Genomic DNA, 25421 nt, shown 5'->3' with positions numbered 1-25421 from the left:
GATAACAATTCATTAGGAAAAATATACATACAATGAAGTATTAATCAAATGGGTTCTGGTAAGCCATGTCATTGCAAAGAGGAGGATGATTAAACTTTGACATTGCGGGGAGGTGTTAATGAGAGGAGAGGAGGGGGGTGGATCCATTATTATTACTAGTTGGACCAGGCTGTCAATGGGCTGTGTGTCTGTATGTCTGTCTGTCTGTCTATGTGTGTGTGCCTCGTCACTGCTACCTTCCCTATCAATACAGGCCCCATCATAACAGGGACTTATACTCTGGATAGCTGGAAGATCAGAACAATGCTAGGCTACCATACTTCAAATTGATTTGTAATATACAATACAAAGATGCTGTGGACATAACTAAAGCATGCAACTACTGTCCATCTTACTCCCAGCATCTACTGCCAATAAGCTAATTGACAGATTGGAACTACCAAATTAACGGTTCCTTTAGGAATATTCAAAACAATGTGTGATTTTGCATCTACTGCCTTTTTCAAGGGAGGGGTTGGGGTCAGATCAGCGATTATGTCATATATACACAACTTACCGTTGCCGAAGAAACAGCGTGAGGACACGCGAGTGGTTACCGTGGAGACTGACAACACACATAGAAGTCATCAGGGAAACAGAAAAAATATAATAACAAATAAATAAACCAACAAACAACCCAATAAATTAAATCCCCCCAATGTGAAATAAAATGGGGATAATAGTTGAAAGCAGTGATACTGTTTTTGAGAGAAAAATCATCCAAAATGAGTTTTTGCTCAATGCATGAGCGTCTTTCCATTTCTAGAGAGACACACGGACTGGAGGGGTGCTTCTTTCAACGTATGCAAATTATAGTGGTCATAAGAGAAGAGTAAGGGACACAAAAACCAGGTCGACCACTTTTATATTAAGAGATTGGCTTAATTGCGTCTGAAAATATGTCTCCCACAGTCAAGAGTGGCAGTAAAAATACTTAAGTGAATTGTAGAGTAAAATGATTCTTAGTAAAAGCGACGTTGGCAGGATTAATATTTTGATCTGCAGAGGGGGGTAATTGTATAAAGAAATTACTTTGGCACATTTAGTTCCGCCATGAATCACAACAAAATAACTTTAGAAAAAAAAAAAGGATAAAAAGAGAGAAGGATGGGTTAAGGGACTAAAGACGAGAATATAACATGTGAAAGGAAATACAACGAGAGGTATTACACACACAGGTGCACATATACAAGACAAGAGGGGGAGGACTGGGGAGTGTCACACAGGGACAGAGGAGAAACAAAGGAAGACAAACTTGACTGGCTTGGAGAGAATGGGAGAGTGAAGGAGAGAGAGGGAGAGTGAAGGAGAGAGAGAGAATGGGAGTGTGAAGGAGAGAGAGGGAGAGTGAAGGAGAGAGAGAGAATGGGAGTGTGAAGGAGAGAGAGAGAGATGGAGCAGCCTGTGGTCTGGGAGAAAGAGAGAGGAGTGGAAAGGGAACAGTTCATACTCCCTGTCCCCTTTTCTTTTGCCCTCCTCTCACATAAACACACACACACACACACACACACACACACCAATCCATTCACAAGTTCACCTCTTTTTCTCTGTCAATCATGCAAAGTATCTGAAACAAGCAACAACCATGACTAAACCCAAAGCTAAACCCAGTTTATCACAAACAGCCCATTGAGAGCAGTAATACAGTTCTGGGGAGCAGAGTTATCACAGCCTTCTTTTGATTTGAGCCAATTCACATCTAAAGCTCAAGTAAAAGAGCTCYTGTTGAAAAAGGATCCAAATCYATGCCTTTTCAATTAGGTTGACACCGAGGTGGAATGTCAGGATTAAACATCAAGTCTGATTGGTTTTCTTGAAGAACATGACCCTTTTCTTTAAAAGACTGACAGAACTGTTTCAAATGGAGGCTGTGAGCGGTTTGCCACCTGCAGTAGTGTAGRGTACATCTATCACTGAATGAGAACGGATCAGCCATGCAGGATCAGATGAACAGTAAGTTAGTCCTTATCACACCCAGCTCTCTCTTTAGTCAGAGACTCAGGCTCATGCAGTGGTGACATMGTTGGTCTCTGAGTGAGGAGRTRTCCTCTCTGCGACCCTGTGTCTGATGAGATGCATGCAGACTCAAGAGCACCAGGAGACGAGACGTCGCTCGTTCTCATTACCACCACTACTGGGGTGATAGACTGCACCTTCATATTCTACTGCATCTAATGTCTGTCTAAAACTCTGCGCCACGGAGCAATCACTTCCCATCACACCAACACATCAACAAGAGCGGCATGCTTCACGGTGAGAGAGACACACCTACACGTTCAATACGCTGTTACTACAGTACTTCAGGGTGAGAAATGTGGTATGACAGCACGGTGACAAGACTTAAAGGGCTTTGTCCGTCAAATGTCGGGGTATCCCACAGTCAAATGTCTTAAATGTCACTTTCAAAACATCAGTGTGATGAGTTGCTTTGATTGCATATAATTGTTACTGCCTGGAAATTGATTAAGCGTCTACGGGAGGGCTCTCCAACCCTGTTCCTGGAGAGCTACCGTCCTGTAGGTTATCTAGCACACTCAATTCTAATAATTACACGGTTGAAAGGCTGAATCAGGTACATCGCAACTGGGGTTGGAGTGAAAACCTACAGGAGGGTAGCTCTCCAGGAACAGGGTTGGAGAGCCCAGGTCTATGGGTGGTGATGTCAATGTCTTTAGTTAGAGTGCTTTTTGTGGAATACCCTTTGACATGAGGAGGACACAAACAAACACAGACTGATGGAGGAGATGCATGGTGTGTGTGCAGACTTAGACACACACAGTAGTGTGGAGTGGAGACACAAACAGCAGGAAGACAAGTGAATCGGACCACTTACATGGGTACATTGGACGCGCACGGGAAACTGACTTCTTCAAAGCGCAGAGTTTTATTCCAGACAAAAAGAAGTACACTTCGATGTAATAGAATAGGRCACRYCAGAGATCAATACTACACTCTGTGTAGAACCAAKAGCCATGCACACTTAGGATTCCAAACTGACTAGCTAGGAGAACAATCGCTACAGATTCCCATGCACMGACAGACTTWAGTCAACAACATMAAATAAATMATTGAATCCAATCAACAACTATTGCCTTTTTTTGTTTTATGGATAAACAGACCTTCATAAAAGTAGGCGTTTTCAACTTTGAGAAGATGTCATGCTAAACAACCAAAAGTCCACATCACRATCACCAAAATCATCTAGTCTTAACAAAATAGCCGATATAAAAAGACATGCAAGAAATCCCAGACTGTCCGCACTAGTGCTGCAGTGACAGCCATGTTACAACACCATAGTATTATCATGCACACATACTTCCAATAAATCCCATGCAAAAGGATAGCAAACAGAATATTCACACTCCTGATTTCAAAAACAATCTGGTAAAATACTACCATGGTATATCTTTCAGWMTRRRKWYKYKAAKAKWYTGTYWMYYYAKWCTGAAAGACATACRACGGTAGTATTTGAAGCAAAACAATGTGTAATCTAAGCCTAGCCTAGTACGGGGCCATTAWAACATCTAACCATTCCRCATGTCAGAACATTGCCTCTAAGCTTAGCCKGTTTTWAATTAGRYTCTTCACATTTGTTAGAATAWCAGCCAGTWAAAAAAAACTGAAATTATATTKCCAAGGACAAAGCTAGGGTTGCAAACAACTTCTAGGAGAAAGAAGAATCGTCACATAGCATTGCCTCAAAGGAATGCTGGGCTTTTCCTTCGCTGTTGAATGAGTGTATAAATACAGAACAACCTTTATTTGCCCTTAGTCAGTACGGCTGTTCTATCCCATGAACTAGTCAGTACGAGCTTTGTTCTATCCCATGCACTAGTCAGTACGGCTGTTCTTCCCATGCACTAGTCTGTCACGGCTGTTCTATCCCATGCACTAGTCAGTACGGCTGTTCTATCCATGCACTAGTCTGTAACGGCTGTTCTATCCCATGCACTAGTCAGTACGGCTGTTCTATCTCATGCACTAGTCAGTACGGCTTGTTCTATCCCATGCACTATCAGTCAACGGCTGTTCTATCCCATGCACTAGTCTGTACGGCTGTTCTATCCCATGCCTATATCAGTACGGCTGTTCTATCCCATGCACTAGTCAGTACGGCTGTTCTATTCCCTAATGCACTAGTCTGTACGGCTGTTCTATCCCATGCACTGTCTGTACGGCTGTTCTATCCCCATGCCTAGTCAGTACGGCTGTTCTATCTCCCTGCACTTAGTCTGTACGGCTGTTTCTATCCCATGCACTAGTCTGTACGGCTGTTCTATCCATGCACTAAGTAAAGCAAAGACAAACCTGATGACAGACACTCCTGTTGACCCCATGCTGATTACAAAGGACTGGCCACAGCTTCAGAGAGTACAACTACTGTCACACATGCAGCAATGATAAAAGGTGAAGGAGAGAGAGAAACTTCCTTACAATTAAAGTGATAAAGTTCATGCATGAAACAAGAAGATACTCCAAAGACTACAGAGACAGAGGTTACAGAACCGCCAGGGCCAAACAAARAGGTTGTTGATTTATAGAAGTTTAACTGATGCGGGTTTTCATTGGGCTCCATCAGTATCCATTCAACTTGCTGATTGACTGAAGGTGAAATGTAGGGCTTATAGACCATTGGATGCAGGTGTCATTCAGAACCAGACGTTGGAGAGCTGACAGATGAAACCCAAGCGGGTCCAGCCATCACCATCATGCAGGACACAACTASCACAGWWAACCACAGCAAMGAGGCAGGKGCCCATGCAGAATCGTGATTGGCTAAGAACCTGGCTTAAAATAGATCTGCTCCAGAGATGGGTAGGATATCACTGGCACGCAAACGGACAATATTTCAAAGAAAAACATGCATCTTCTCAGCTTCTCCSCAACCCTGAAACAGTCACATACGAGCCAAAGCTTCATTAAAAAATGATAGTGAAAGGAGGGAGCTTAATATCAAGTATATGGCATAGTTATTTTACAGATGGAGAGGAGAGGAGAGCATGCACTGTGCTGCATGCTGGAGGCCAGGAGACATAAGCTTGTCACTACCACTTTGCAGCACGGGGGGGAAAAAGGAACATTCTAGACTAGGAACTAAGATATGATCAACCTGGCTACAATCGGCCATGCATRATCGTCTCATCACGTTCCCCTAATGTCCCGCGATTCCAGCAACAGAGAAAGGCGATTTAGATTGTATTTTGAAATCAAAGCAGTGGAAGCTATAATAAGAAATGGTGCAAGACAGAACTGAGACCTAAACGATTTAGAGAGCAAAAACTTCCCAGCATGCCTTGAGGTTACAACTCTCCCCCCGCCCCAAACGAAACCAGGAAACAAGACAAACGCCCCGAAAAAAGGCAGCAACCCATCTGGGGGGTACCAGCAGAGACCACATCAGAGCATGTCAGTGGAAAATGACGGCAGCTAGCGGAATCAGTGTACAGGCAGAGGAACGATGGTAGGAGGAGGAGATGGGTTAAATTACCTCTATCTTGCGACCTTCCACTAGCGTGCCGTGAAGCCTTTCCCGGGCTTTCTCCGCYTCGGCGCTGGTCTCAAACGTGACAAAGCCAAACCCCTGGGGTAGACAGACAGAGGGGAAAGAGGAGCACCACAAAGACAGCGTAAGGAGAGGGGTGGWAGAAACATACCAGTTGTTCTATAGAAAATCAAAACCCTTTGATTTAGCTAGTTTTACTKATTTCATTACACATTTACTGAACAGGTACACAGTTGTAATCACTGGTTTATACGGTTTGTTCTAGAACTGATACGGTTGTTACTGATTAGGGAAGGGTTGGGCAAACGGAATGTCAAAATTCAACGGAGGGCCGCACAGATTTTCATGGGACCGATTTGCTTTTCAAAATCTATTTGCAGTTATTAGAAAATATAGGTCCATTATAATTTTGACTTACWTTCAATCTAGTTTCAGACGTTCAATAGTGGCCTGGAGTTTTTTTAAACCATAATACTACCCTGTTGTTTATACTATCAGTGCAGGTCAATAGGACACAGTGTGTTTGGAAAATGTATCATTGAGACACAGTGAACACTTGACTTTTTCATCATAATGTCCACAGCGGTGGGACTGAGGACATGTTTACCATCTCACTRACCTTTGAGCCCCTCTCATTGAAAATGATCTCAACATCAATAATCTTCCCAAATTGCTGAAAATKAACAAAACACAAGAAATTAGGATACAAACAAAAACTCAACTTGCATTATGTACTCTGTGTAATTAATTGACAATCAGGGGTGAACTACACCTGCAACACACTAGGAGGCAGTATTGTACCAAAATAAATTCAATCAAATTGCAKCTACCTTCTATTGTCTATTTTTCTATTTCTTTGTTACTACATGCCTTCCTTTCCTCACTCGTTCACTAACTACTGACTACCTCTCTGTGGCTCTCATGGCCCTGTGATAGAGCAAATCAAAGGAKATGAGTGTTCCTCCCTTTGTGACTGTCTGGCCCTTTGTTCTTCTCAACACCCACTCTGACACCAACCATCAATTAAACAACAGGAGGGTTAAACTGATTTACTCCTCATCTCAAAGTGCAGKAAGGAYGTTCCCATATTCTTACCCCAAACATCTGCCTGAGGTCAGGGTCTCGGAAGCGGAAGGGGATGTTGGAGACGTGAAGTCGTTTTGGGGTTCCTTTGGCCTCTGCGGAGTCAGCCCCGGATACTCCTCCTGCTAATTCTACTGCCACGCACTGCCCCACTCCATCTACCTGACCTGGAGACACTTCTGTCTGCTGGGGGAGAGGAGAGAGAGGAGAGAGAGAGGGAAAGGGAGAGGCTGATAAATGGAATAAACGTAGTAGTTATGAGCATTTTCGGGACAAATGCAGAGTGAGCCTAACAACAAAACCAACCATAACACTCACCGGGGTGGGTAAGATGTTGGAAGTGGCGGCTGAGCCATTTGTTCCAGCCCCTGAATCCGAAGGCCCCTGTCCACTAGCACCAAACAAAGCACCGACAAACTCTGTCCCCAGGCCGTTCTGCGGAGGGGGTGGTGGAGGGAACGCTGAGAAGGGCGGGGGCACCAGCCCCTCCTGGCCCCCCGTTGAATCTTGAGAACCCTGACAGAGAGGAGAAGATAGGGTTAATACTGGTAGGCATTACTGTACTGTACCGTGCAGATGGAGGGCAGGGAGAGACTAGAACGAGGGTTAAAAACACAGCTTAAATTTCACCCTCCCTCCTACTCTCTCTCTCTCTCTCCATATCTCTGACAGCAGAGCYTTTCAGTCAGCCTACCATGAAATATTCACTGCAACCACATCTATTATTGACAGTCACAAAATCTGATACACACACATTGCTACACAAGCCTGCTCACTATCCATGTACACGCATATCCAGAGAATATTTATAAAAATACCCTGTGAACAGATACTGGCATCCTTTTTAGTTACACTTGATATGAATTCATATCATAACCAGTTGAGTTGGGAGACGGCTCCAGGCCAATGCCACAGCACTGTTACTATGCTGTCTTCATAAGCACGGTAATGGATTGTAGCGCCATCCGGTCACGATTTTAAAAAAGGTGTCAGTTATATGGTGACACTGTGATATAGCACTCTTCAGTCACACACTCAAGGACATCCTGTAATAACTTCAAAAACACCCCAACTGTGCTCAGAAAGAGCAAAGCTTGTAGGGAAGGAGGAATGGGGGGGGGCGCCATTTTGTTTCAGGCCATGAAACTGCTTCGTGGCCTTCCAGGCGTGATGACAGCATCCAATACCATTAAAACGGGCCAGTCAGTCAGCCGGCCAGCCAGCCAGTCAGGCCTGGGCGAGGCGACACCCAGGCTCCAGACAGCCTTTTTAATTACCAGGGAAACTAAGTTGCAGGGCAGTAAAGCAAATGAGGATTCACAAATCCCAGAGACTGCAGACTTCTCATCTTGAAACGACAGTGAAAAAGAACCGTCCCGGCTACTATTAAATCCCCTCTACTTGATAAGGAGGACTGAGCTCTCGGTTCTGTGCCTRCAAGATAACGAGTGCAACAAAAGTAGGTTTAATTCCGAACAGGATGGAAAACTGTTCTAGTGCTATATTCCACCAGCCTCTCCTTATGTATTCTGGTCCATATGAATCGCTTYTGAGGCTGACTGCATACTGCATTCATTACAATGTCATTAACTTAATAATAACAATAGCACATAAGTCCTGCATAAAACAGGGAGGATGATTAAATGAAGGAGGATTCTTCCTCCTGTAAAGACATGTCATCCATAAACACGTAGAAGCCTGGAACCAGGAAGTAAAGGGTGCTTCTCATCATCTGAGTCACAGTGACCAAATCCAAATCTGTGTTGGAGGCTCAGAGGYTGGGGGAGGGGTGGAAGTGAAGTGGGTGTTTCTAACAGTACAGTATCTCGATCATGTGAGTACTGGAATGGATATTTAGGCTACTCACTGGTATCCACTGATGGGTGGACAAAGCTAAATAGTAGAGAGAAGGTACTGGCTGAGGGCTGGTAGTACTCAACCCACTTGTCAACGGGACATTCCTGCCACACTCACTGAGAGGTAACAGTAACACTGCCCTAAATGGCAGTATTTCACACACAGGGCAGAGAGCGAGAGAGAGCGAGAGAAGAGAGAGAGGAGAGAGAGAGAAGAGATAGAGGAGAGGGAGAGAGAGAGGAGAGGGAGAGAGAGAGGAGAGGGAGAGAAGAGAGAGAGGAGAGGGAGAGAAGAGAGGAGGGAGAAAAGAGAGAGGAGAGAGAGAGGAGAGAGAGAGGAGAAGGAGAGAAGAGAGGGAGAGATAGAAGAGACGCTATTATAAAAAGGGAGTAATTCTGTGTTGCAAAAAGGAAAGAATGAAATCATGTGGAAAAACATTGTATTAAAAACGGAAACTGAATGATCAAATTGTTTACAAATTTCAAGAGACAGAGGGGGTTGTAAGGTGAAATTGTATAATATTTCACATGTATATTTGTATACAATATCATAACTCACTAGTAAGCCACTAGGTGATGTTCAAAGGCAATGCAGGAATTAATATAAAATAGTCTAAGCATAACAAATCTCATTTGACCACAAGGTACCCATACAAAATAAGTTCAGATTTACTGTTGTGCATGAAGGTATGACACATTAAATGCACCATCTGAATTACGATAGGCTAAACTCTGCATCCCTCTTTCTCTACACACTCGACAGCGGTAGTACAGAAGTGTTACCTGAGACACCATAGGTTTTTCCATACACCAAGAGGACCGGYGGGAGAGAGAGGGCTTGCAATGTGGGTCAAAATATTCAGCGAACGTTGCGAGAGTGCGTGTGTTAAAATGTGTGCAGTGACTGCAGCGTAATGAAATKATTTGAATTAAATTGCACAGTACAGTAGACAGTCAGTGAAGAGTGTTAGTAGACTACAGTAATCTCTTTAACCAGCTAGTTACTCTAATCCCAATCCGTGTATCATGAATGAATAACTGAATGACCACTATTAATCTAATCTACAGCCTACTGTGACGCATTGCTTTGCATTAAATATGCCGCCTCTTCCCCCCCTCTCTCCAATGCAGTAGTACGCTCCTCTTCCCCCCTCTCTCTCCACTGCAGTAGTACGCTCCTCTTCCTTTTTCTGCAGCTGGAGAAATAGATTTGCTTTCCCTCTCCTTTTTCCTCTCCTTCTTTCTCCCTCCTCGCTTGATGAAATCCAGACGAGGGTTTCTACCTCCGCCCCGCCTCCCCCAAGTCAGTCAAAGCCACCGCCGCTATGAAACGTGACCCACGGATCCCAAGAGCCAGTCAAGCATAGCGCTGTAGCCGCCTCCCATCTCCATGTAAGGGCGCCTATAAACTGAAACCCTGTCACTCCTTCAGGGTTGTCAACCAATGAAAATCACGACACATAATATACAGCCTATCCCTCCACGGTACATTAACAGCTAATTGGCTTAAACCCTACAGGCACCACAAGCAAAATAACACATGGCAATTCATTTAAGGGTAACGGAGCATTYGACTCTTAACAAAAGAGTTGGTCAGTTTCTACAGGTCCGGTGGTAGTACAGGCTATTGTATTCACTGACTCAGTCAATATTACATAAAGGCATCAAAGAGATCAGAGGTTGTTGTCGYCCATGAAGGATGGGACCATGCAAGGCCAGTTGGAMGTTCAGCCGTACCACACTGATTCTGAAAGCCTGGCTGGACCCGTCTCACAGGACACCTGTAAAAAGACTTCCCTCAGCAGCCTCCRCATRATATACTCCTACAGACGGCCCAGCGTGAGCCACGTCCACTACGGCACCAACACCATGGTGGCCATACACGGTCCCAAAACTCTGAAAGATGTCTGGTATGGTGGAGGAGCAAACCTCCTCCCTGACACTTAACCTTTGCCAAGTTCACTGACATGACCCTCCTAATSCTTCGGTCTCTCTATGAAACGCTGCTCTATGCAGCTAATTGCAGAGGGAAACAACCCAGCACCCTAAGACCTAGCCTGCTGTAGGGGTACGAATCAGTGTATTTGAGAGGATTAACATCCATGCCCAATCGCTGTTAAAGTTTCCTCACAATATTTGATTGAGTCAGTCACCAACACTAGTGAGGATGTCTTCTCTTTCAGCCCAGAGAAGAAGGCAAGAGAATAAACGTTGCTGCGCCATGTGTCCATTGAACTGAACCAGCTCCGTCAGCCGATAGTGGGGGAAGGGGCTTAAGGAGCCTCTGAGACTCAACACTGCACTGCAGCAGAACTGGCCATTGTTTCTGTCAGTCACAATAGTGCATGTGTGCAAATTAACATACTTGCTGTGCTGTCTATTCAAAYCTCAATGCTTTTCTGCACGTCCCTTGAGCCAGCTGGATTGTCAGTACTGCAGGTTTAGATGGGCAGTGAGCAGCAGCAGTAAGCCTGTAGTGGAGACAGATGTCTCAGAGTGCATTAGTGCTGTAATACTGTCTGCCAGTTCTGCAGCAGTTTGGTTGGTGCAAATGTGAAGCAGCAGGTAAGTCTCTTACCCCTGGGGGGCGAACACTTGGGTGGGGCTCCGCAAAATACTTTCAATCCCTGCCTTCCCTCTCTAAACCAAGCAGGGTGGCTGCAGTAATGGAGGTGAGGCAGCAAAATACACCACAATCATGCCATTTCTCAGAACCCGACATTCATACGGTTGGTTGCGGTGTTTGCACTTTGCTTGGTTGCTTAATAGCAAAGCTGTAAGTTAAATTGATGGGGGAGCAAACAGCATTTATAACCCAAACGCACTCACACGCATACACTTTAAATCTGGGTTATAATGAATCAACTAAAAGAAGGCATTTTCTTAACCTCACTTCTCTCTGATCGCATGGGACAGTGGATGATTGGTGACACCTTTAAAATCCATTCACACTTGAACCCCCCCATTCAATTTGGCTGCCCATGCCGTTTGAGGAGAAAAACAGGTTTAGGTAACAGCTGCTGATGCCTSAGGGAAGAGAAACAGCAGAGAAATGGGAGAGAGGGGAGGGTCGAGCTCCAAGTCACACAGCCCTAGAAATGCATGTGCTGGAGTTAAAAGCACCTGGGTAGATTCCTGCTGCTAACTGTCCAATCAGCACCCAGAGCACAGAACCTCCCAGCACCCCATCCAGACCATCCAGTATTGTGGCGGGAGGAAAGGGGAGGCAGGGTTGTACCAACAGAGAAGGATTGAGGGGAAAGAGTCACAACTGTTTCTTGGCACCTGTCTCTTTCACTCAGAAGGGGAGGGGTTTAACAGCAAAGACAGCTGGGAAGACAACAAAGAATTGCTGTAGCACCCCCTTCTGATTCCAACAGCCCCCACCGCACCCCCTTCTCATTCCAACAGCCCCCCACCGCACCCCCTTTCTCATTCCACAGCCCCCACCGCACCCCCTTCTCATTCCAACAGCCCCCCACCGCACCCCCTTCTCATTCCAACAGCCCCCACCGCACCCCCTTCTCATTCCACAGCCCCCACCGCACCCCTTCTCATTCCAACAGCCCCCCACCGCCCCCCCTTCTCATTCCAACAGCCCCCACCGCACCCCCTTCTCATTCCAACAGCCTCCACCGCACCCCCTGGACTAACATGATGTTCTGTACAGTCAGCATGGCCGCAACGTGCGACATACACACAGCTCAACACTGCTAATTTACAGAGACATTTGCAGAAGCCTGGACCTCCTTGAGGGCCCTGAAGCACAGACAGGACCACAGAACATGTTGGGGCACCAGGCTCATTAGAACATGAACACAGTTAACCCCTTTTGCTGCCAGTAACACATCTACATATTTAAATGATAAAAAACAAGTTACGTTACATAAGTCGTTACACAATACTAGTCACAAAACACTGAGCGTTCCTCAATGTCTAGGCTATGTGCATGTATTTGTTGTAAAAGAGAAACAACAGTATAACTCCATGTAGTAATCTGAGGCCTTGCCTTATGCAACGTATCAAAACTAGCTAGGTAAACATCAGTCGAATCAACTGCATATTTTTCCAAAACATGTAGAAAAGAGCAAAGTATTTTGTTCTTTAGATGTTCCAGGTCTAAACCTGCTATACCGGATAGGAGCGTACAGAAAACTGGCTATGACATGAACTCACCGGCAACACCGCAGGATAGTACAGCCCCATCATTGTCTGCACGGGAAGGAAGAGTCTCTCCTCTCTCTCTATTCCGCTCTGAATGTGGTCTGTTACCATCCACCGGGAAGCACCTTCTGTCCACGTCTCTCACAGATTCAAATTCTCCCTCGCTCTCCGCCAGTGTTCCCCCTTCCCTTAGCACCACACAAGCCTTGTGTCCTTGTCACTCTCCCCCTCTTCTCTGTTTGCCCCTTGTCAGTTCTCTCCTCTGACAGCTCGAGTCTCTTCTCTTCTTCCTCTGACGTGTGTCACTTCTCACTCACACTACCTCTCCTGCTCTGCTCGGTCATGGCTTCTGCATGTTCCATCCCCCTTCAAACTTTCCCTCTCTGTGAGCCTGGCTGGGTCCCTCCTATCCATCAGTCTCTCCATCCCCTCCCCTCCCCTCTCWGGCTAGGTACTGACAGGTTAGGAAGGAAGGAGCTGCTGTTTGGCAGCCCTGAGTAGAAGACGCTCCGTTTCACACTGTAACGCTACCCACTGCATTGCAGTTTTTTTTTTAAATCATTTATTTATTGGATGGCAGCTTGTCAACCCCATGTTAGGCTGGCAGGCAGGCAGCTCCCCCTCACCTCCCCATGTTCATTACCCAGAGAGGAAACAGCTTCAAACTGCTACGGCCCAATTCTACACCTTCACAACATGTATATTTATTAATCTGCATTGCGCCTTTTCATTTCCTACACTACAGTACTGTTGGGGTTCGATGGGAGAGAGGAGTGCAGTTCCCCTGCACTTCTTATTTTTTTCTCCCCTTTTCTGCCCTGACTGCAAAACGTCTATGCCAGTATGCAGACATCTGCTGAGGTTGGCTACTACAGAGGGGAGAGAGAGATGGAGAGCGGGATGGAGGGAGAGAGGGACCAAAAGAGGTGATGGGAGGTGGTGGGAAAGGGGTAAGCGAGAGGCTGAGAGAGGCAGTGGATGTGAGCGAGAGATAACGGGATAGAGATAAAAGGATAAAGGGATGGGGAAAGAGCGATGGATGACGGGATTAGGGTGTAAGTGAGGAGGATGAGAGGATGAATGGGGGATGATCTAAGGATTAACTACACAGACTGAACACACTGATAAACACACAGATGCACAGCCATATTTATTGTGCACCCTGGCAGGCACACAAACACACACATGCTTTCAAACAAAGGGCTATTTCCATCACACTCTCACACACATACATTCAAACAATGCCCCTCCCCCACAAACACAGATCATCATAAGGCCATGCATATAGGGATGCACTGATATGGGCATTCTGGGCTGATGCAATAGTCCTAATCAATATTTTCTTGTCCATGATGGATTATATATCGATACGGCAATATTAATCTGAAGGCCAATGCATGCATTCCTACATACCAACAAACAATACATAGCTCTACTAATTAAGTAGATTGAATTTATTCGACTATTAAAAGTAGCAGGCTGGTCCAGACGGAGAGGTAGAATACCTCATGATAAGCTGCAGACCACACTATTTACCAGGACACTTTTCATCTATATTTTCTCTTAGCTGTCTATTTACCACCACAAACCGATGCTGGCACTAAGACTGCACTCAACAAACTGTATAAGGCCATAAGCAAATAATACTCATCCAGAGGCAGCGCTCCTAGCGGCCGGTGATTTTAATGCAGGAACACTGAAATCTGTCTTCCACAATTTGTACCAGCATTTAACCTGTGCAACTAGAGGCGCTAAAAACTCTATATCACCTTTAATCCACACAGAGATGCATAACAAAGCTCTCCCTCCCCCTCCATTTGGCAAATTTGACCATAACTCTATCCCCCGAACTCCTGCTCARAAGCAAAACTCAAATAGGAAGTAGCAGTGACTTGCTCAATACGGAAGCGGTCCAATGAAGCAGATGCTAAGCTACAGAACTGTTTTACTAACGAGACTGGAATATATTCCGGAACTCGTCCGATAGTATTGAGGAGTATACCACATCAGTCACTGGCTTCATTAATAAATGCATCGATGACGTCTCCACAGTGACCGTACGTACATATCCCAACCAGAAGCAATGGATTATAGGCAACATCCACACTGAGCTAAAGACTACAGCTGATGCATTCAAGGTGCGGGACACTAACCCAGACACATAAGAAATCCCACTACACCCTCCGACAAACCATCAAACAGGCAAAATCATCAAAACAGAACTAAGATCGAATCGTACTACTCCGGCTCTGATGCTCGTCGGATGTGGCAGAGCTTGCAAACTATCACGGACTACAAAGGGAAACCCAGCCACGAGCTACCCAGTGAAGTGAGCCTACCAGACGAGCTATAAATGCCTTCTATGCACTGAACCATGCGTGAGGGCACCAACTGTGATCACGCTCTCCATAGCCGATGTGAGTAAGACCTTTAAACAGGTTAACATTCACAAGGCTGCAAGGCTAGACGGATTACCAGGACGCATACATGCGCTGACCAGCTGGCAAGTGTCTTCACTGACATTTTCAACCTATCCCTGACCTGGTGTGTAATACCAACTTGTTTCAAGCAGACCTCCAGAGTCCCTGTGTCCAAGAATGCCAAGGTAACCTGTCTAAATGACTATCGTCTCGTAGCACTCACATCTGTAGCCATGAAATGGTTTGAAAGGCTGGTCATGGCTCACATCAAAACCATGATCCCAGACATCCTGAATCCACTCCAATTCACATACCACCCTGACGAGATCCACAGACAGTGCCTTTTTCCACTTGGACAAAATACACATCTACGTGAGAATGCTGTTTATTGACTATAGCTCAACGTTCAACACCGTAGTACCCTCCAAGCTCATCACTAAGCTAAGGACCCTGGATATCCTGACGGACCACCCCCAGTTGGTGAGGGTAGGCAACAACACATCCACCACGCTTACCATTAACATGGGGGCCCCTCAGGGGTGCGTGCTTAGTCCCCTCCTGTATACCCCATTCACCCACAACTGTGTGGCTGCGCACGACTCCAACACAATCAATAAGTTTCCCGACGACACAACGGTGGTAGGCCTGATCCCCGAAGACGATGAAACAGCTTATAATGAGTGTGATGCCTGGACAACAACCTCTCCCTTAAAGTCAGCAACACAAAGGAGCTGATCGTGGACTACAGCATATGGAGGGCCGAGCACGCCCCCATTCACATCGACTGGGCTGTAGTGGAGCGGGTCGAAAGCTTTCAGTTCCTTGGTATTCACATCACTAAGGATCTATCATGGTCCAAACACACCAACTCAGTCATGAAGAGGGCACAACAACACCTCTTCACCCTCATGAGGCTGAAAAGATTTTGAATGGGCCCTCAGATCCTAAGAAAAGTTCTACAGCAGCACCATTGAGAGCATCTTGACTGCCTACATCATCGCTTGGTATGGCAACAGCTTGGCATCCGACCGCAAGGCGCTACAGAGGGTAATGCGTACGGCCCAGTACATTACCGGGGCCAAGCTCCCTGCAATCCAGGACCTCTATACCAGGCGGTGTCAGAGGAAGGCCCCAAAAAAATGTCAAAGACTCCAGCCACCCAAGACTGTTCTCTCTGCTACTGCACGGCAAGCAGTACCGATGCACCGAGTCTGGAACCTGAACAGCTTCTACCCCCAAGCCATAAGACTGCTAAATAGTTAGTGAAATAGTTAACCAAACAGCTACCCGGACTATCTGCATTGACCCTTTTTGCACTAACTTTGACTCAGCACATACGCTGCTGCTACTGTTTATTATCTGTCACTTTAATTCCTAGTTATATGTACATATCTACCTCAATTACCTCATACCCCTGCACATCGACTCAGTACTGGCACCCATTGTATATAACCAAGTTATTGTTACTCATTTTGTATCTATTATTACATGTTTTATTTTAATTTTATTTCTCAATTGTCTTTCTCTGTATTGTTATTAAACTGGGTAGCGTGCCCGAGTGGTCTAAGGCGCTGGATTTAGGCTCTAGGCTCTCTGGAGGTGTGGGTTCGAATCCCACCTCTGCCAATGTTATCTTGGGTGGCAGGTAGCCTAGTGGTTATAGTGTTTTGGGACCAGTAACCGAAAGGTTGCTAGATCGAATCCCCGAGCTGACAAAGTAAAATTCTGTCGTTCTGCCCCTGAACAAGGCAGTTAACCCACTGTTCCTAGGCCGTCATTGTAAATAAGAATTTGTTCTTAACTGACTTGCCTAGCTAAATAAAGGTTCAATAAAAAAATTATTAAGGGCCCCCTAAGTAAGCATTTCATTGTTAGTCCACACCTGTTGTTTACGAAGCATGTGACGAATAACATTTGATTTGAGACAAAAATACATACATATAAATTCAAGGATGAAAACACAATAAAGCCAGAAGGCTTATTTCCATTTTGGTCCTTAGGTATGGATGTTACTGCACAACGCACAACACACTACTGACCACACAGTCAAACCTATTATTTTCTATATCATCAGAGGCAGATACAGCGCTGTGTGGTCACTGTATAGTGACTGACTAGGACCATCATGGCTTCTGTAGCCTAAACGTGATGAGGGGCACTAGACTCATACTACAGGATCCTACCAACCTCCAGACAAAACAAAATACGGAGGGTTTCGGCTAAGCCACCATGCATAAACATTGTCCCTATTGACACAGACAAACCTACAGCCAGATCAACCAACACAGAACAGCTCATAGGAACTCCTCAACCCTTTGCATGACAACCAGCTCAACTCCTATGTGTACCCGATTACATCACTAAGAACTAGCTAGCATTAAATAAGTTAAAACATTTGTTGTATATTTGACTAGTCTTGAATCAAATAAGTAAGTTATGATCCAAACAAACACATGAGAACCTAACTATTTGAACAACCTTACTGTTATTTCAGACGTTTCTAATGGTATTCAAACTTCATCAGCTGGGACCCAATTCCCTCAGCAAGAATTTCTGGCATCCCCATTTGTTTCYCAGGGATTTCTCACCAAATCTAACATTGGTCAAATTATTTTTACATCAACAAATAATCTTCAATTCATTACATTTTCATCTCTTATCAAAATTAAAAGAAAAACAAAATACATTTACTCAATAAAATTGTATTTAAAAAACAGTTGTTTTTTAAATACAAAAACATTTGTATATTGTCCTATACAATAAACTATGCACAATATACCAGGCACTCTTAATTTTTATAAAAATATATATTTTGGCAAACCCACTGCAGTTCCCCGACTTCGGGTCCCGACCCAACTTTGAATACCACTGGTCTAACCTATATATTACCTCACCACAGAAAGGTTAACTTCAATATGGTGGCTCACGTGCTTCAGTCTCTATCCTCCCCTCCTCTCTCCTGCCTCTTCTACTTTCCATCCACCCCTCCTCCCCCTCTCTCRAGCACAAGCAGCGAGCGAGCTGCATTCCCAAGAAAGGAGATGGCAGGGGTAGAGGAACGCACGTTGGAGGAAAAAACACATAATGGAGATAAAGCTGTGGAGACCCATCATGTTGAGAGGAGAGGAGTGGGAGGGCAGGCAGGCAGACCAACACCCCCCTCCTGTGGCTCTGCCAGAGACCTGCACTCACATCTCAGCCATGACAACAGACAYAAGACACAGCACTGTGCTGCTGCTCCCAGGCAGATAAGAGACTCTCAGAAACAGCCCTGTCTGGCGCACATAAGGAACTCATTACTGGAACCGATATTTAAAACCCCGGCCAAACCCGGACGACGCTGGGCCAATTGTGCACCGCCCTATGGGACTCCCAATCACGGCCAGATGTGACACAGCCTGGATTCGAACCAGGGACTGTAGTGACGCCTCTTGCACTGAGATGCAGTGCCTTAGACAGCTGCCTGGCTGCTGTGCACACTTTTCCACAATCCACATTCCCCTGCTCTCTTTCCCCTTCTCTCTCTAATTTCTTGTGCTCTCCCACCACTCAATATGGAGGGAGAGCACAAGAAATTAGAGAGAGAAGGGGAAAGAGAGCAGGGGAATGTGGATTGTGGAAAAGTGTGCACAGCAGCCAGGCAGATCAAATTGATTCAGAGTGGAAAATGTCGTCACAGTTTCTGTAGGCTATGTTCGTGTTGGGTCTTCTGAAGTACTATGTGTTTCATGAAACTCCATGATACATCCATCAATTATACCTAAATTAAAGGAGACTTCAGTAAGATGGTACTCTTACCTGGCTGTGAGGTGGGTATCCAAGGAAACCTGGYGTTAAAGGGTCGTTGTTCTATAAAAAAAAATAAAAAAAAAAGAGAGTTAAGGGTTTGGAAAATGTGATGTGATTCAACATTTTGAGTCTAACATTTTGCAGTGAAGTCGATTTTCAGCTCCCATCTTCACCCCAAACAAAGTAATATGCTCCAGAGGAGAAACAGCCTAGCTGTTACTTGTGATGGGGGGAAAATGTATACAGTAAGATATCAGGATATCCTTTTTGCCGATCGCATCATTTGACAATTTCGCAATATTATGTTTGTACTAGTGTGCTGTACCTGCACCAATACTCCAGTATTTTTTCTTCAAAGCTTGTTCTCCAGCTTCTTTTCAGCAGTTTTATCAAAACTTGTTTTCTCATGGCTCTCTAGTCCCTCTGCAGCAGACGTATGGTGAGCAATATGTTTGGAATCGCAACACATATAGAATCGCAATACATATCGTATCGGCACCTAAGTACCGTGATAATATTGTATTGTGAGGTCCCTGGCAGTTCCCAGGCCTAGCTGTATACCCTACAGACCAATACATTTATGAAAATACGTATGGTGCAGGAAAGAAGCAGGGAAATTAATTAAGGGGGCACATTTCAAAGGATTATGCAAGTTAACAGTTAACATGATGACTCTTTTGGTTTAGACCCTGAGCGCTGCCTCAACCARGTAGAGCAGCTGGTGAATCATTCTGCAGCCAGGCCAGGTCCTTATTCAGCKGACAAAACAAATTGCACTCCGCAACAACAAAAAGAACGGACTCTTCCCCTGTCCATGCCCCAGAATCTAGTGTTGTGGTTAATTGATCTGTAATTACTTCTAATTAGATTATTTCTGTCACCCCTCCCTCTCCCTCTGGCAGAAGACCCATTGTTCATGGCAATGTAAGAGGAGGGAAAAGAACTGGGGAAAGGGGGCGGGATAGAGCAATAGGGGAAAAGTTAAACCAAACAATGATATTGACAACAGTAAGGAGAGAGGATTCCAGCGATCCCATCTGATATGCTAGCAGTACACTGTGCAGGGGAAAGAGGCAGAGTAACAAGACTCCGGCCTTTTCAAATCAGGGGAAGGAGGGTGGAACATCCTACACGTGTTAAAAAGGGTGAATATGTTTCCATTGTACTTGTGCTATGTGACACGAGAGTCAGCAACTCATTTTAAATTCATACAGTATCTCTATTAGCTTCCATTCAGTGAGCAGCCAGTGCTGGTGTAATGTAGTAAAAAGGTGGTCYTGGCCTCTTCATTGTAAACAGACAGAGGTAACCTCCTGCTTCTGCKCCAACCTGCTTCCTGGGGGAATTGGTCCCTCCCTACTATAATTTTTTCAACCAATCATGGGAAAGGCCRGACTCAGGATGCCATGGCGACAGCACGGGAGAGATGCCCTCTCAGAAAGCTAGCTGTGKTGGCTGTGCTTACTGCACTAACCCTGGATGGGGCTCCACAGCCACACCACAATGAGACATGGCAGTGGTAGAGGGAAGGAGTGGCAGAACAAAAACAGGGAGGGGAAGGAGGAAGGAAAGGGGAATGAGGTCAATCAAACTAGTAGAGAGGGACAACACTTGACGGGGCACAGAGAGCGTTTAAGTAGTGAGCAGCAGAAGTGAGTGACAGATTGATGTGTGATGCTGTCTGGACAGTACAAACTATAGCATACATGATCCATGCCAGAGGGGTGAGATGTATGCTATTCAGCCCAGCAGTGTCCGGGCTCCTTCTCCTGCATAAAACAGCCCTCTCTTTGTCTCCCCCTATCCACTTCCTGTTTCATCTGGAACCAATTTCCCCCTCGTGCCTCGTCCCCTGGGGGAACACACTCCTCAGTGCGCCGCATTAAAGTGGGAGAGCCGCCGAACGGACAGTGCTGTATTCAGCAATACACGAGGTAAAACCACTGGTAGTCTTCAATGGCTGGACAGTGGAGGACTGATGAAGATACGACACACTGAACATTTGAAAGGACGCAGGTCTCCAATGTCTCTGGCAATGTATACCCGAGTGTGTAACTCTGACAAGGCACCAACAGTGGAAAAACAATGTAGCGCATCACTTGGAAACCAGAACTACCCCACACGATTCAATACATAACAAGGTTGCTCTATTTGTTCTAGTAGAAAGGCAGGATGAAGAGGGAGGAGTTTAGGTTAGAACAGGGGGAGGGAGAGAAGAATTTGGTAACATCTGGAATCAATCTGTCTGGAGGAAAGGGGGAGGGAGAKGAATGGGGGATGGAGGGAAAAGAAAGAACAGAGTGAGATGGAAATTAGGAGAGAAAGACAGGGGTGGAAGAATGTGGGGATTAAGAAAGACAAGAAGTAAAAAATACAGTAAAAAGAAGAGACCAAGAAATGGAGACAATGACTCATACCCCAAGAATGTCATGTGACTTATATTTCCTTAAATGGTGGGGGAGGGGGGTCTGAACTTGATACTCATTGTTAAAACACACACACACTTTCTTTTGCGGGGCATATGGCGCTTTGGCCAAGTATGCATATCAGGCCTGCTTTGAGTCTAAAGTTTTTCAAGCTTTTATTACGCTCAACGAAAGTCATGACACCCTCTTCCATGCAGACACAGACAGTAATTTAACAGGGTACCATCCACTTTGGTATTAATTACACTCATTTACAGTAGAGGGGTAGTTATGAGGTGTGGCTGCTCTGAGGGCCAGGGCTCCAGACTATACGGATCAGAAATGTACAGACACACCTCATACAGTGACTTTCTCTCTGTATGCTCAACTAAAGGGCGTCGCTCTGCTGGGTTTTTCTCTCCCCCACTTTCTATTTTAGGAAAAGTCAAGAAATTGAGAGTTGGAGCAAATGGGCAGAAAAAGAGAGCAGTGGAGGGAGGAGGGCAAAATGGCATGAGGTCAACAGATGGTGAGGGGTGAGGGGGATGGGGAAGAAGGGATGGAGGGGTCGGACAGAGGGTGATACGCTGGTGATACGCTGGTGATACGCTGAGGAGCAGAGGGGACAAAAATAAGGAGAAAGAAGACAGGATGAATCAACGTTGCCGACAGGGAGACATTCGTGGGCGGAGATGGAAGTACATATGACAGTTTGGGGGCAGCGGTGTAGAAGGGGAGGTGACAACAACATGACAACAACAACCAGTGTCCAGAGTTAACATGTGAGTGTAAGTGGCAGGCCCTGCATCTGATTAAATGAGTGGCGGACTGTAAAAAAAGTCTGGAAAAGTTTGAGTACTGTTGTGTTGAGCAACATCTTGAAGAGAATTTTGAGCTTATCTCAAGGGGTGAAAGGTCAAAGGTGACACTGCTGCATTGCACTCAAAGTTCAGTGACAACCATTAGTGAGTGTTCACTAGTGTGCTGCACATTATAAGTCCTACTTTTTTCTTTGGGGTTTTAATGACAGCCAATGTTCCCACTATTACTAGTCAACATTCCCTGGAAACCTGATAGTATCAAAGAATACTGCACCTTTGGAGCTTATCTGTGCAGAACTGTATCATCTAAATGGGTTGTTTATATCGTAGTTTCCCCCTCAACACTCGCCCACTCTCTCCCCCCTTTACTCTCCTCCCCTTGAAGCGATCAGTCTGGTTAATGCTCTCTCCTAAATTAGCTTTGATCTCGTTTAGCGCGACACAAAGCCGCTTTACTGCCAACGATAGGATAAATCTGCTCTCGGGGAGCCGGAGGGAGGCATATACAGCACACTGTACACTATCATGCTGGACTAGGCTAGGGCACATCAATACTGCATAGTGGGAAACAGAGAGAGAGAGATTGGACGGTAGAGACAGTGAGCAGGGGTGGGGAGGTTTGTCTCACTGGCAGTGCACAKTCAAATTCTATGGACCAGGAGTCAATTAGCAATCTGGAAATATGCCTTAGGGGGAGGATGACAGAAACAAAAGAAGAGGATGGAGATGAGGACACTCCTCTCTCATTTAATATGTGAGCCATGATTTAGGCATCCTGTCCTCTGGGTAGCAATGAATACCAAATAGCTATCTATCGCCGCACCAAAAATATTTAGTGAACTCATCTTCTCAGCACTGAACATGGTGTCACCTACAGGACTGGATGATGTAATCCAGTCTAATAACATTAAGCACACCATTGTAATTTCCTAATGTTTACCCTTAGTTATTGTCAAACCTAAGCTGCTTAGAGGATTTTTCTACAACTTTCTCCTTCTCTCGTGTTAAAATGTTCTCTCTCATACTGTAAATKCTGCCTTCTATCCTCCTGTTTCCTCCCTCTCTCCTGTGGGCGTATTTCCAGCCTGACCCACAATGGCAGGAGTTCAATATAAGTGATTGACAGCGAGTTCCTGTTGCACCTCTCATTGTCACACCATCTACACGTAACCTTTTGTCATCACCATTCATCCATTATATGGTGTGAGACACATGGCCTGCCCATTTGTCATTGCAATAGGTATGCAGCAGTACCAATTGAAGCATTTTCCCAATCCCCAGGATTCAATTATCCACAGCTGACCCAAAACCATGTTTGACTGCTGCCTCAAACAAAAACACTATGTCAGCTATTTTCAATGATGCTTACAGATACTGTATGTGCGTGTAATATCACTGGTTAGCCGAAGAGCAGAGCACTGTTGCTATGCTGTATCAGCAGTCAAGTCATGGAGAGGCCCATAGCTAGAGGCAAGGTATCCTAAAGCCCCTTTCCTTCCTACTCCCTTATTCACGAATAGGGGTCTGTTCTTTGTCTCTCCCATAYTGACCCCTCCCCCAACCCCCTGTCTCTCTCCTTTTTTAGCACCTAACTCCAATCACAGACCAGGGGGACTGGCACAAATTACTGTTCCCAATGCGGGTTCCCTCCTGTATCGGTGGCTTTGATGTGATGTCCAACGACAAAGACAGACCATAATGGTAAAGGCGGGAATATCAGTGTGTACATATCTGCAGTGCACGTAAATGCATGAAAGGCCTTTATGTATCGTCGGATATATGCTGTAGCTTAATTGTCATTGTCGAGAAGCTGTGGGCTATCATATTACCTTTGCCTCGGTCATAATCATGGTGCTAGTCTAGCTGCCAAGAGCACATAACAATGTGCAAGACACGTTTAGTACCTAGATTGTAATTCTACTGCACGTTCGTTACTGCAGTTGATGCGACGAGGCATGCTTTTGATAGGTGGGCCTGCCTGTCAGCAGAATCATGACCCACTGATGTTCTTGAAACAATAGACGTAACGTTAGCGTGATATTGAAATGAAATCGTTTAATGCAGGGGTAACAATGTTGCACGCATTCAATGACAACAGCACATTGAACGGAAACAAACAGCAATTTGGCTTCATTTGTTGATGTTCTACTCCTTACCTGTCCAATGTCACCAACACCCACCGTCCCGTCTATCCTTGGCCGTTTGCACTCTGCTCCTGCTAATTCGGTCAAAGCTGCAGCTGTTTGCTCAGGATCCCCTCGTTTCATTCCCCGGACTATTGCTGCTGGACCCCCGGTCGTGTTCGCGTGGGGTCCAGTTGCTGTATCAATGTCCTTTTCCCGGTCCATCATTCCCCGAGAAACGGGTAACATTATGGATGCGACGTCGGTCGACATTAACATTGGACGGCAGCTAGTCTACACTTACAAATCTAGCTATTAAAAAAAAAAAAAACGTTGACTTCTTCCCTATTCTGGGATAAGGAATGCTATTCCTTGAATGTGCAAATAGCTGATTGTAGCTGGTCTTATTGGCCAAATGTATTGTACCGCTAGCAAGATTGTTATTGTCTAATCAATATATAACACCATGACCATGTGTGGCTCGTGCACATTTCACACGATTACTAGCGTTAGAAAAATAGTCAAAATAGAACATGTAAACCAAGTAAATACAAAAACACTAATTCCTTGCTAATTAGCTAGCTACACATTCCGCTAGCTAGCTAACGATACTTCTATCTTCGCCGAATATAGAAAATGTTAGGAAATGYTTTGAATCACTAATCTTCTCCTTGCGAACCAATGCGTCCTCCGCTCCCAACCAAATKTATTTTTAAGCCCTTCTTTGCTTCCACCTTCTCTTTCTCCTAGCCTTCTTTTTATCACCGTTCTTTTTCTCGCAGTATGTTCAGTGAATTCTAGTGGCGTGTACGGACTGGCGAGGAACACGATTTCCTCTCTATCGTGTACGTCCCGATTGGTGTGGTATGGAACGGGCCGCAGAGGGTACACTGATCTGGTGTCAGTTTTTTTATTTTCCATGTGCTAAGATTACTATAGGGGTAAACCATTTAGACGGGTCCTAGATCGGCCCTCTCTATATTCCCTTCCTTTTCCTCTGTCGTATTCCCTCCTACATTTAAATAATTGCATTTCGTAAACATTTAAACGTGTAAATTGGTATGTTTATTTTTAGGGGATTGTTTGCGTGTAAATATGAGACGGCTTGCCACGATTTATGGCGAGGTATTTATCCTCATCCTCTTTTTCGACTGCGCGCACCCACTCCTCTGCATGCAGCTTCCACACTTGAGCGAGTGTCTCAAATCAAGGAGTAGA

At 45.3% G+C, this 25421-nt stretch overlaps 1 protein-coding gene and 1 long non-coding RNA gene across 9 annotated transcripts in view; both read right to left on the bottom strand.

Annotated features, from left to right (window-relative positions):
• Positions 1-25116, bottom strand: part of LOC111980684 (RNA binding protein fox-1 homolog 2) — a 44041-nt gene extending 18925 nt beyond the window's left edge. For 3 of the 7 annotated variants that reach the window (XM_070449130.1, XM_070449129.1, XM_070449131.1), the window contains exons 1-6: positions 24237-25116; positions 18864-18914; positions 6944-7141; positions 6638-6811; positions 6162-6215; positions 5528-5620 (exon numbers count right to left, since the gene is read on the bottom strand). In XM_070449130.1, coding sequence (XP_070305231.1) covers positions 5528-5620; positions 6162-6215; positions 6638-6811; positions 6944-7141; positions 18864-18914; positions 24237-24482 — 816 coding nt within the window. In that variant the 5' untranslated portion in view covers positions 24483-25116. The remainder of the gene's footprint in view (positions 1-5527; positions 5621-6161; positions 6216-6637; positions 6812-6943; positions 7142-18863; positions 18915-24236) is intronic. The other 4 variants (XM_024011557.2, XM_070449128.1, XM_024011555.2 and 1 more) reach the window with 2 other exon arrangements.
• LOC139029377 (uncharacterized) lies at positions 3959-5521 on the bottom strand. Of its 2 annotated transcripts, none has more exons than XR_011481677.1 (3): positions 4328-5521; positions 4053-4205; positions 3959-4020 (listed from the first exon to the last, which is right to left on the bottom strand). It is a non-coding gene; the product is annotated as an uncharacterized lncRNA (long non-coding RNA). The 2 variants fall into 2 exon arrangements; XR_011481678.1 differs by lacking the exon at positions 4328-5521 and adding an exon at positions 4267-4284.
• Positions 25117-25421: the final 305 nt, after the last annotated feature.

Source organism: Salvelinus sp. IW2-2015, linkage group LG20, assembly GCF_002910315.2.
Source record: "Salvelinus sp. IW2-2015 linkage group LG20, ASM291031v2, whole genome shotgun sequence".
NCBI classification, from domain to species: Eukaryota; Metazoa; Chordata; class Actinopteri; order Salmoniformes; family Salmonidae; genus Salvelinus; species Salvelinus sp. IW2-2015.
Note: the sequence above shows the minus strand (reverse complement) of the source record. Positions and strands in the feature narration are given on the sequence as shown.